General features: G+C 43.2%; 1 protein-coding gene across 1 annotated transcript in view; it reads right to left on the minus strand.

Moving 5' to 3' along the window:
* The window catches only part of LOC122795001 (uncharacterized oxidoreductase YjhC-like), a 1313984-nt gene that overhangs the window by 8129 nt on the left and 1293469 nt on the right, over positions 1 to 12386 (minus strand). The window contains exon 8 of the mRNA XM_044063588.1: positions 9616 to 9672. Coding sequence (XP_043919523.1) covers positions 9616 to 9672 — 57 coding nt within the window. The remainder of the gene's footprint in view (positions 1 to 9615; positions 9673 to 12386) is intronic.

Below are 12386 nucleotides of genomic sequence, written 5' to 3' on the forward strand. Positions count from 1 at the left end.
GACCTGAAGGACTATCCTGGCCTGTACTATGTCTTTCTTCAGCAAGGAACTGACTTGGTCGTGTAATGGTTCTATCCTTTCTGGTGTCAGTTTTGCTGTCATGGTGGTTGAGTCTATTTCTGAGCCTAAGAATACAATGCACTGAGATGGAGATAAGGCTGATTTTTTTAGGTTTATTGTAATGCCTAATCTGGCGCACAAGGATAGAGCCTCGTCCCTGGTTCTGATTAGTTGGTGCTTGCTGGTAGCAGTGAAGAGCCAGTCATCTAGGTACGGAAAAACCTGGAATCCTTGACGTCTCAAGTGAGCTCTTACCACTGCCATGCATTTGGTGATCACTCTGGGGGCTGTAGTGAGGCCAAAGGGCAGTGTTCGAAACTGAAAATGACTGGCTCCAAGCTGAAAGTGTAGGTGTTTTCTGGAGTGCCTATCCATTTTGATGTGGTAGTACGCGTCCTGAAGATCTATTGAGCACATCCAATTGTCTTTCCCGATAAAGGGAAATATCGACTGCAGAGTGATCATACGGAACTTCGATTTCTTTACAGATTTGTTGAGTTTGCTGAGATCTAGAATTGATCTCCAGTTCCCTGTCTTTTTTGGAACTAAAAAGAATTGAGAGTAAGTTCCGGATCTTATTTGCTCTGTGGGGACTTCCTGGATGACTCTTTTTTGAAACAATGAGATGACCTCTGATGTTGCACGGTCTAATTGAATGGGTGGCACGTCTGGTAGAGACCGGTTTACCAGGGGTTAGGAAACAAAGGGACTAAGGTAACCTCTTGATAATATGGTCTGTACCCAACGATCTTGGGAAATTTGCAGCCAGGAGCTTGGGTACATTGAAAGACGACCCCCGACTGCCTCCAGAAACAGTCAGTCAGGCAACCCCTCAGGGGCGATGGAAGGGACTATCAGAAAAAGTCTCTCTATCTCACTGATGTTGCAGACCTCCTCTGCCGTGAGGACGGCATCTTCCATTATATCCTCCCCCTCTGCCTCTAGGGGAGGGTTCACCTTGTGCCTGAGGGAAACCTTTTTGGGATTTACGGAAAGTACAGTTGTGTACCTACCATAAATGTAGATGTTCGAGTGTATTCACTGTTGCAGTCATTACAATTGGGCTATCCTGCTGGCAGGCTACTCGCGGTCGGCCCGAGTTCCAAAACTAGGTCCGGCGTCGGTTGCTGTCGCCTCCTCCCTGATGTCAGTGCGCCAGGGGTATAAAAGATGCAGCCGACGCCATTTTCTTCAGTTTTTCTTCTCCAGATGTCAGGTGCCCCTAAAATCGTAGGCTAAATTATGCCAATAAGCATGCATACACAAAAAACAACTTTTCCTTCATCTACAAGCAAATACACCACATACGTTGCACAGAATAGAGAAGTACTGATAAGTCCCAGCAAGGAAAAGGGGGATGGTGGGAGGGTAACCTGGACTGCAACAGTGAATACACTCGAACATCTACATTTATGGTAGGTACACAACTGTACTATGTTCATCGTGTTTCACTGTTGCAGTCATTACAATTGGGTTGAATCCCAAAGCTAAGGTTGGGAGGCTGGTGCTAAATAGAATTAGTTGAGTCTATCAGGCCCTGCAGAACTGCAGTGGCAATGCCTGCCCTGGATTTAGAGTAGAGAGGTAAGTGATAGTGCTTTGTAAAAGTATGCACTGAACTCCAAGTTGCAGCCTCTAAGATGTCTTTGGTTGGTACTCCTCTGAGGAAGGCTGCTGAAGTGGCTGCTGCTCTGGTTGAATGTGGCCTAATGCCCTTAGGCACTGATTTGCCATGCTGTGAATAGCAGAAATGAATGCAGTGGCCTATCCACTTTGAAATAGTCTGCTTTGAGATAGGCTTTCCTTGTGATCCTGCAGCATATGCCACTAGAAGTTGTTCAGTCTTTCTGAAAGCTTTGGTTCTGTCCAAGGAGAAGCGTAGCTGCCTGTGAATGTCCAAAGAACGCAGAAGTCTCTCACCCTTATTCTGTGGGTTTGGGTAAAAGGTAGGCAAATGAATTGTTTGGTTAAGGGCCACACTGGACACTACCTTAGGCATAAATGTAGGGTTTGTCCTCAGAGAAATCCTGTCAGGATGGAAAATGATAAAAGGTTCCACAGCCTGGTAACTCTGAGACTCATCTAGTGGAGGTTATTGCTAGGAGCAGAGCTGTTTTCCAGGAGAAGAATTTTATATCAGCTGCAGAAGCTGGCTCAAACGGAGGCAGTGCGAGTTTTTCCAAGACATAGTTGAGGTCCCATGCAGGTATTGGTGCTCTCCTTGGAGGTCTTGAGAGGTACTGCCTTAGTAATGGATGAGAAAAAATAGGTGATTTTGTGTTGTAATGAGCTGAAATGGCAGAGGCATGAATTTTAATTGATGAAAAGGAAAGGCCTTTATCCAGCATCTCAGATAAGTATTGCAAAATCTGAGGAATATTTGGAACAATCGGGTCAATACCTTGTGCCTGGTTCCAAGCACAGAATCTCTTCCATTTTTCTGCATAAGATTTTCTGGTGCTAGGCCTCCTGGCCTCCAAAATAACATCCATCACTGCTTTAGAGAGTGATGTGTCTTGAATGGCTACATTATCCGCCATGCTGCCAGGTTTAAGGTCCTGAATTGGCTGTGCAGTATATGACTGTCTTGTTGGGTCAATAAGTGAGGAATTTGAGGTAATGTCCAAGTTGGGCATTGAGACAAGTTCTTTAGGATTGGGTACCAGTGCTGGCGGGGCCAGTCTGGGGCAATCAGTATCATTTTTGGCTTCTCTTGTCTGATCTTGAGGAGTAGCTTGGGAGGAGAGGCAGAGGAGGAAAGGCATATACTGTTAGGTTTTTCCAGCTGAAAGATAGAGCATCCACTTTCCATGCTTGCTTGTGATAAGTCCTTGTGTAGAATCTCTGTAGTTGGCAGTTGTGAGGGGAGGCAAATAGGTCTATGTCTGGGCATCCCCAGTTTCTTGTTATCATGCTGAAGACTTGTGGATCCAAATTCCACTCGTGGGGATCCATTAGATTTCTGCTTAGTTCGTCTGCCAGAGTATTTATCCTTCCTTGCAGGAATTGTGCTTGCAGATGTACTTGGTAAGTCAATGCTGTGTCCCACAAGTTCATGACTAGTCTGCAGAGGGGGTAGGAATGTGTGCCCCCCTGCTTGTTTATGTACCACATGACTGTAGTATTGTCCGCCTTTATCAGTAGTTGTCCTGGATGAGGTAAATCCTTGAAGGCTGTTAGGGCATTCTGAACAGCTAGCATCTCTTTTTGATTGATATGTAGATGCATTTGACTTGCGGACCATGTACCCTGAATACATCTTCCTGCCTTATGGGCCCTTCAGGCTTAATCTGATGCATCTGTTGTCATTGTCTGCCTGGCTGTGGGTATGGTGAATGGCTGTCCCATGTTGTGGTGACAGGCTTTTGCCCACCATCGAAACTCCTGTTGCAGGCAGGGAATGAGGGTAATTATTGTTTCCAGGCTGTTACAATGTTGAGTCCAAACACTTTTTAGCTACCATTGAAGTTACCTCATATGCAGTCTTGCATATGTTATTAGCAGAATGCAGGATGCCATGAAGCCCAAAGCCTGCAGAATTTTTCTTGCAGATAACTGGGTCTTTGTTGCCAACATTTTGAAATAAGTAGTCAGTTGTCTGTGTTTGTCTGGCGTGAGATAAGCCATCTGGGCAGTTGTCTTTAAGCTTGCACCCAGGAGTATTATCTCTTGAGAGGGTATGAGTTTTGATTACTTTTTGTTTACTGTGTACCCTAGACCTGTTAGTAATCTTTTTACAAACGCCAGATGCTGTAGTAGAATGTCCTTGTTCTCTGCTTGAATAAGGCAGTCGTCCAAGTAAGGATATATTTGTATTCCTCTTTGTCTGCAAAATGCAATTACTGGTGCCAGGCATTTTGTGAAGACCCTGGGCGCAGTAGATAAGCCAAAGGGCAGTGCAGAGAATTGGTAGTGCATTGAGCCTGCTATAAATCTGAGGTATCTTCTGCATGATTGTCTGATTGGGACATGCAGGTATGCCTCTTTTAGGTCTAAAGTCGCAAGCCAAGCCTTCTTGCCCAGCATGGGCAGAAGCTGCTGCAAAGTTAACATTTTGAATATCCAGGAATGTGTTTAGGATAGACAGGTCCAGTATTGGTCTCCAGGCTTTGTCCTTTCAGGGCACCAAGAATAGCCTTGAGTAAAATCCTAGTCCCTGCTCTTGCTGTGGTACTTGCTGAATGGCTCTCATGACCATGAGGGATGAAACTTGTTTTTGTGCCTCTGCCCATTGATTGCGTGGCAGGTCTGGCATACCGTTTGGCCTTGGCAGGGTGTGAAAGTGGAACCTGTAGCCTTGTGATACGATATTTAAGACCCATTTGTCCTGGGTGATCATGTGCCAATTTTGTGAAAAAAGTGCTAGTTTTCCCCCCAAAGGAGCTGCCAGAAGATAAGTGCTTGGTGCTGGCAGGGGAAAGTCATTGAGACTGTTTCCTGTATGGCTGTGATTTTTCCTCTCCGCTTTTGGAGGTAGAAGCACCCTATTATTTAGGCCTGTATGAGCCTTGGGGCTGTGATCTGCCTCTGGGGTGTCTGTATCTGCCTCTTTGTGGCCTGTCTGACACTGGAAAGGACCAATTCTTTGTAGGCCAGTTCCTGCTAAATCTGGGAGGCTGTACCTGTAAGAAATACTTGACTGTTTGCATAGATTTAGGTTTGTCCTCCATTTTCTAACACCGCTTCTGCTTTAACACCAAACAAGGTATCATGCTGTAATGGAGCAACTAATAGTTTTGCTTTAACATGATCGGGCAGATTCTGTTCTTTTAACCAATCATGCCTTCTAATGACAGAACATGTAACAGCGGCCCTGCAGGAGGCCTCTAGAGAATCAAAACCACATTGCAAAGTATGCTTTCCCACTTGTTCAGCTGCATGCAATAAATCCTGCATTTCTTTGTTTTCTGCACATTCTGAATTTGTCAACAATTTCTGTTTAAGTAGTGACATAAGATATTGCTGATATTTAAGCATATGAAACTGACAATTTAAAGCTCTTACAGCCAAGGTAGCAGAAGTATAAATCTTTTTCCCCCATCTGTCCAGGGCTCTTGAATCCCTATCAGAGGGGATAGTGTTTTTTGCAGTGGAAGCCTTGACCCCTTTGGGACCCTGAGAGATAGTTTCTGGGTCAGCAGAAGGGTTTTTATAAAGAAATTTATGTGAATCAGGAACCCTGTAGTATCTGTCTGGCTTAACAGGAGCTGGTGGTAAAGAGTCAGGAGACTGAAAATACATCATCTACAATGTCTAAAACAGGAGGAATAGCAAGGGGCCTGTGCTGAGGTAATAAAATGAAGTCTCTGAGCCTTTTCTTGGATTCTGAGTAATCTTGGCTCTCTCAGTGGAAATGCTCCCTCATAGTATGCAGTGTCTCCCCAAAAGAATAATCCTCAGGAGGAGAGGCTGAAGGGATAGATTATTCAGCATCAGAATCCTCATAGGGAGGAAGAGAATATTCCTGTTCAGAAGAGGAATCAGAGGAAATGGAAACCTGATCTGAAGATTCATATTCTATCTCTTGCCTAGGCCTCTTATCAGGAGGGGGATGGGAACCCCTGATCAAAGTAATTAGGTCTTCGGCCATTTTAAGCATCTGTTTTGTAGGCATGGAGGCCTGTTCAGGAGAATGCTGTACTTGTTTCTTTGTCTTTAGAGCTGCTTTAATCTTTGCCTTTGAAGCTGAAGTTGGTTTTACATATAACTGTGTAGGCCTGAAAACACTCTCAGAAGCCGATGTCTGCTCAGCGGCTCTGGACCCATCTGAGGGAATAGTTTCCGAGTGTCCAATACCTTGATTTTCCAGTGGCCTAGTCGGCTCCATGTGAGAGTCAGAAGCGGCCTGTGGCTCTGAGGTAGTGGGCGTCAGGGGCTGCGAAAGCACCTCACTGAGAACCGGCGACAGGCCTAGAAAAAGCCTCATCGTCGGTTTTGGACCTCGGATGCCTGTCCTTTTCTTTTTCTTTGCGCTTTTTATAAACTCCGGTAGCCGGCTGTTCCGACGGCATTATATAATTAAATCTTCTGCCAAAGTAATGAAATTCAAAATCGTACCGATGCTCAATAGTGCGTTGGTTAAATCTAGCACAAAACCGACAACTAGCAATGTCGTGGTCAGGGCCTAGGCAAGGAATACAGTAAGAATGAAAATCCTTATGAGGTATTTGCTTCCCACAAAAAATACAGTTATTAACTTTTTCTGACATCGGTCTGGAGCAAGAAAAAAGTTTCCCCAACGGGGTACTTAGCTTTAATGAAGACTTTGGATCTGAAATTCGAATTTTAAAATCTCAGGAGTCGGCCAAACGGGACTTGCAAATTGCTTTTGCTTCGGGCACCGCGCAGCAAGAAAGACTGAAGAAAATGGCGTCGGCTGCAACTTTTATACCCCTGGTGCACTGATGTCAGGGATGAGGCGACAGCAACTGACGCCGGACCTAGACTTTGGAACTCGGGCCGACTGCGGGTAGCCTGCCAGCAGGATAGCCCAATTGTAATGACTGCAACAGTGAAACACGATGAACATCTACATTTTCCCTCCTGTATGGCCCTTGGGATAGGGTCTAGAAGGAAGGGAGAAACTGTCTCCAACAGCAGATAAGGTTTTCCCTTCCTGCTCGCACCTGGTCAAAGTCTCTTTTACCTGCAGTCCAAAAAGAGTTGAACCATCAAAGGGGACGTTGGTAAAGGAAGACTTAAAGGATTCCGTGAAGTTACAAAGAGGCATCCAGGAATGTCTCCTAAGAGAAATTCCTGCTGCGGCTGCCCTGCTCGCTCCATCAGCTGCATAGGAAATCAGCCTCATGGAGGAGTGGGCTATAGATGTAAGGGTGGAGAGCTGCGCAGATACTTATCCATGGATTCCAAAGTTATTGAACCCTAAAGGGTGTCTCCCAACTCCTTCAGAAGATCCCTTTGAAGTCTAGTAAAATAGGGCAGGTAATTCAGTGATCGTAAGGTAAATGCCGATGAAGAGAAGGTATGCCTTCCATACCTATCCATCATCCTGGACTCTTTATTAGGAGGATGGATATTAGAAGATGTCTCAGACAACTCTTTTTTTGTGGCCGCTGTTACCACCATAGCATCCACAGGAACTCCCTTAGAAAGAAAGGACTTATCTTCCGGGATAGTCATAAATTTGTTTGGCCCCCTCGGCACAGGCTCCACTGTGTCCGGGGAGGTCCAGGCTTTCTGTGATATTACCCCCAAGAGTTGGTCATAAGGCGGTGTCACCCAGGAGGTGGAAGGTCGGGAACCAAAGGCCTCAAGATACACTGATTCATCCTCAGTCGGGTTAGAGGTCTTCCAATCACCCCTCTGTCTAAGAATTTCAAGGATGTCAGCGAAAGCGACATCCTCAGAGGTGGATCTAGGGGACCCTTCTGACTCATCCAAATCAGTGTCTGATGTGACAGACTCAGGTGAGTCAATGTGCTTCCTCTTACAAAGTCTCTTCCGAGGGAGCTCTCCAGTGGGATAATCTGGGGAGGTCTCAGAAGAGGGGACACTGAGTGCTAGTTCTTCTTCTTTTAAAAAAAAAAAAAACTTTTTTCTTCTCTTCATAGCTTTGTTGTTTATAGTTAGTATTGTTATTATTGTTATTGTTGTTAGCCTTGTGTTCTTTGACCAGGTGCGAGCAGGAAGGGAAAACCTTATCTGCTGTTGGAGACAGTTTCTCCCTTCCTTCTAGACCCTATCCCAAGGGCTTGAGTCTCTGGTTCCCTACACTGAGGGGGTGGGGGAGTTACTGCTGGCTGCTGGTGGGACATCAGGTCCAAAGGCAAGGCTTTGGCACTGGACAAAGCTTTCTCTATTGCTTCGAAGGCCTTTCCACCCCACTCCGAAGACGATTTCCACTCCGAGGTGATGGAAGGTCGACTCCGAGCAGGAGCAACAGGTTCCGAAGCAGATGTGGGAACCAAGCTCAGATGAGCTGAAGCACCGAGAGGGAGAGTTGGTTCTGAAGAAAAAACGGGGTGACTATCCCTCTCAGAGTCGATTCAAGAGAGTCAGCCCTCAAATCCCTTGGCTCCAGACTGAGCTGCTGAGGATAGCGTTATTGGTTCCGAGGAAGCAGGAAGAATTCTTGGAACCGAAGGATCCAACACAGAAGGACCGGAAGTGTTCGACTCCGAGAGTGAAGCAGTTGGAGGACGAGTAGTAGTCTGGGGATGGGATGGCTCCGAAGCCTTTGGGTCCAGAAGAGCTAACTTTTTAGCCAGAGCCAGGTCACAGAGCAACCTCTTCACCACCCACTCAATATCCTCATCCGAAAGTGTCCTGGAGGAACGGGTGGAGACAGAAGGAGATCTCCTCCTCTCTAATATAGGAGATCTCAAAGTAAGTGAGATAGGGTCCATGACAGGTGAATGTCGCGATACCGAAGGCTGCCTTGGCACCGAGGAAACAGATAGATCTGAGATAGAAGAAGCAGAATCAGAGCCAGAACTCCTCAGCTCCATTGCTTTAGACTTCTTAGATGGCTCAGAAACTGGAACCGATGGAGACTTTCTCTTTAAAGTTTTGGGAACTGTCTGACCAGGTTACAGCTGTTCCTGGAAGGAACTAGTCATGAGACCCCTGTCAATCAGTTTGCATTTTCTCTCACTAAGAACCCTGGTACTAAAGGCATGACAGAAAGTACAGGGTTCTTGTACATGAGCCTCTCCCAGACAGTACACACAGCTAGTGTGACTGTCAGTCAATGACATTTTTTGTGAACACTTGTCACATTTCTTAAACCCAGAAGGGAGGTGTTCCTTATGTTCTCTATTTTTGTCTTTGGACATGCTAACAAGAAAACAAGGCTAACAACAATAACAATAATAACAATACTAACTATAAACAACAAAGCTATGAAGAGAAGAAAAAAGTTTTTTTTTTTTTTTTTTAAAAGAAGAAGAACTAGCACTCAGAGTGGAAAGGCCCTCTAATTTAAACAGGCAACTATGGTCCCATAACTAAAATGGGCCGTACAATCCTAAGAAAGTGGAATAGGGGATCACACACTCACAACAATCACACAGGTACTAGATAACTACTAAAGTAGAAATATGAAGAAAATAGACAAAAAATATCAGGATTTATGAAAATAAATCTACTTAGCCAACGAGCCAGTAAGGAGACAACCTTGAAGCTTTCGCGGCAAACGAGATTTGGGGAATTGCCATGAGGCACCATGGGATAGGGGTTAGCCTCAAGCCAGTAAAAGCTCTCGAGCTTTAGTACTGGCCAAGTCAGAGCCGAGAATCGGCTCTGAACCCATCCAGCAAGAATTACAGCAAGATAGGACTTCATAACATCTAGTAGTTCAATAAAACAAAATCATGTCAGCATCTCTTCCCCCATGATGGCAGTCATGGTTAGAAAAATATACAGAATTAATAATATATTGATATTATACTGCTGTTAATTTTGGACTGTGTAGAACTTCATGGCATGGTAATAAAATATAGTTTTCAGTTTCTGTCCATAGTTTCTTTAAACAACCATCACCATATAAAAAATACAGGAAGCGTGACATGAGCAACAGTGTCATATAATACTCACAGGCTCCAGGTGTTGAATATGGACCACATCTCCTATCACTCCACTCTTTAACAGCTCCTATAAAAGCACATGATAACACAAACTAGTTAACTTATGTTAAATAATGACTTTAGGATCCTTATAAAAATACCATCACACTTGAATTCTGTTCTAAGACTAACATTTGAGACATAATGATACTTACTTTCAGTCTCATTTCTTCAGAACCCAAAGCTTCCAGTATCACACCATTTCTAGTATGTCAACTTACAGCACTTGGGGGCTGTGCCATATGCAGAGGTGCCAAAAAGTGAATACACTAAAAAGGTAATTTTAAAGTTGCTTGGCAAGTCAGTGAGAAAACCCAGCTGTACCTTTTTCTTTTGTAAAATATTTTTTACCATTGTTTTCTTACTTGTTGGCATTTACAGTAGCTTTCTGAGTTCATTCTGAGTTTGTTTTAGCATTTGTTTATGTATTTAGCATTTATTTATGTATTTAATACATGCTACACTTGTTTTTAAACATTCAAAGCACCTATTTATTCAAACATCAGTTAGCAGGTAAATGTGGAGACAATAAATAGAATGACTGTGCTGGTTGTAGAATTAGTGGAAACAGAGTATGCCTTGGCAAGGTGGACTTATTAAACTACTGTTCTTAAAGCACTCCATTGTGGAAGATGGAAGGTTGCATGATCAGACCATCAGGCTATAGGAATAAGAGCTGACAGGCATATTATTAACATGAGTACTGGAGTCATTGAAGTCAGCAGTGATCTAGAGAGCCAGACACTGATTTCTTCATGTAAGGACTAGATTAGAACATTAGGAAGAAGATGACATATCAAACTGCCAATGTGGTACTGCAGCAACTCTGTGAATGCAGACAACAATACAAACTAATATACTGGAAGTGTAAAAGGATTTTCCAATTTATTTTCTGCCAGTTCATTTGGCCTTATGTCCTTCACACTGTGCATTTATATGTGCAGTGATAAAATAAGTAATGGTTCATTTTCATTTTCAAATGTTTATGCATGACCATGCCAAAATCCATTTGCCTTTTTAAAATATATATAGTATTAAGGCCTTTCATGAAAAACAGCATTTCCAGTCCTCAAAACATCCTTTCTTAAAATCTCCTTCTCTCTGACTTCAGAAGTACACTAACCTCATAAAAGCATGTAGTGAAACTGCCTCACTGGATTTTTGAAATCCTCATACTAAGAAACAATTTTAAAATTAGCTAGAAAACAAATCAGTGGATGGTTTTGTTTGTCTGAAATGGGTAAATGTCATAGCCCAAGAATTTCAGCCATGACCAGGACCAAAACAACTAATATTTTACCTCAATTTCAAATTACAGGCGCAAGACGTTTACACAAGCACACCTATTAGATAAAAAACTATATGTTATGCTAGGTATACATGAGAAAACTAAAATACTGCATTCATGTTAAATTCAGAGATTTAGAGTTAAAACCTTTCAGGCTACAAAGAGTACACTGCAGGGCAAAGCCAGAGCTGCCTATATCACATCCTGTGATGGAACTGGACTTTTTCTGACAGCTTGGGCAGTTGGTTTTACTTGAACTTGATAAAGCAAGCCAGAAAGGTAGGCCACCCCAAGTACCCCAAGTACTTAATTAAAATGGCTCTAGGATCACACAGCCATGAGGAAGAGGGAACATTCCAGAAGTTCAACTTCTCCAAGGCTGTGCAATTTTAGAGTCATTATAGTTAAATGAGATGTGTGGACAACGTCTCCCATGTAGCAGTGTCAGAGAAGACCCTTGGTAGATAGATGTAGGACTGGAAAATATTTATTTGTGATTGTGTATGAACCTAGCAAGGATAATACCCTCTTCTCCTTCTAGAAGAGTCAATTTTCAGTATTAACCCTCTTCTTCTAGAGGAGTTAATTTTTGGTATTACTATTTAGAAAGAGGGCTATATGTGTGACAACAGAAGGAAATTTTAATGTTTCTGGATAATCCATTATTCCAAACAGTGGGTAGTAAATAAAAGTCACATGAGAGAGAGAGTGTTACTTAAGCAACAAGACATGGCAACACTAACAACACTGTTCAGTCTCAGCCTCCATATAGGCTTTGCACCAAGCGAATGGAGAACACCTGCCCCTTCACAAAGGAGGGCCTTCTATAGACCCAGACAATTACAGGCCCATAACTCTGACCATCCTCATATGCAAAATAAGAAAATAAAACCAATTCAAATATAAAAGTAAAGTCCAGGACACAAACGTTGATGCAAATCTTCTTATATTCTCACAACATACAGCAGATGAGCGCTTTCGTCTAATGACTAGACTTCATCAGATAAAAGCACTGGTACCAGTAACACCTTTTATACATCAAGTCTCAATCAAAAAATACACTTAATTAAAATTTAAAGTGATATACATATTCACTGTTAACTATCCTGTTTTAATATATCATATAAAAGACTATAGAACGTATTTATAGTGTAAATGGATAAAGATGTCCCCAGGCTATGGTTAAAGACAGTGCCAAGAGATTCTGCTAGGTCTTGTTTTAGAATGTTTAGTAAGCAGTTTGGGATGTTATCTGGTCCCATACAAATCATGTTTCTGGCCTTGGAGAGTGCTTGTACATGTTCTTTGGAGAAACTCAGTAGAGGACTGGTGTCAGGAATGCTTTGGGGTATGTCTGGTGGTGGGGGGGTGAAGTTATTGCCACATCTGTCAGCTAGCACATTGGCAATTTTCTCAGGTTCAATGTGAATGGTACCATCCACTATAAGTTCAGT

This window comes from Protopterus annectens, chromosome 2.part1 (assembly GCF_019279795.1).
Source record: "Protopterus annectens isolate FY-2018-M chromosome 2.part1, PAN1.0, whole genome shotgun sequence".
Lineage (NCBI taxonomy): Eukaryota > Metazoa > Chordata > Ceratodontiformes > Protopteridae > Protopterus > Protopterus annectens.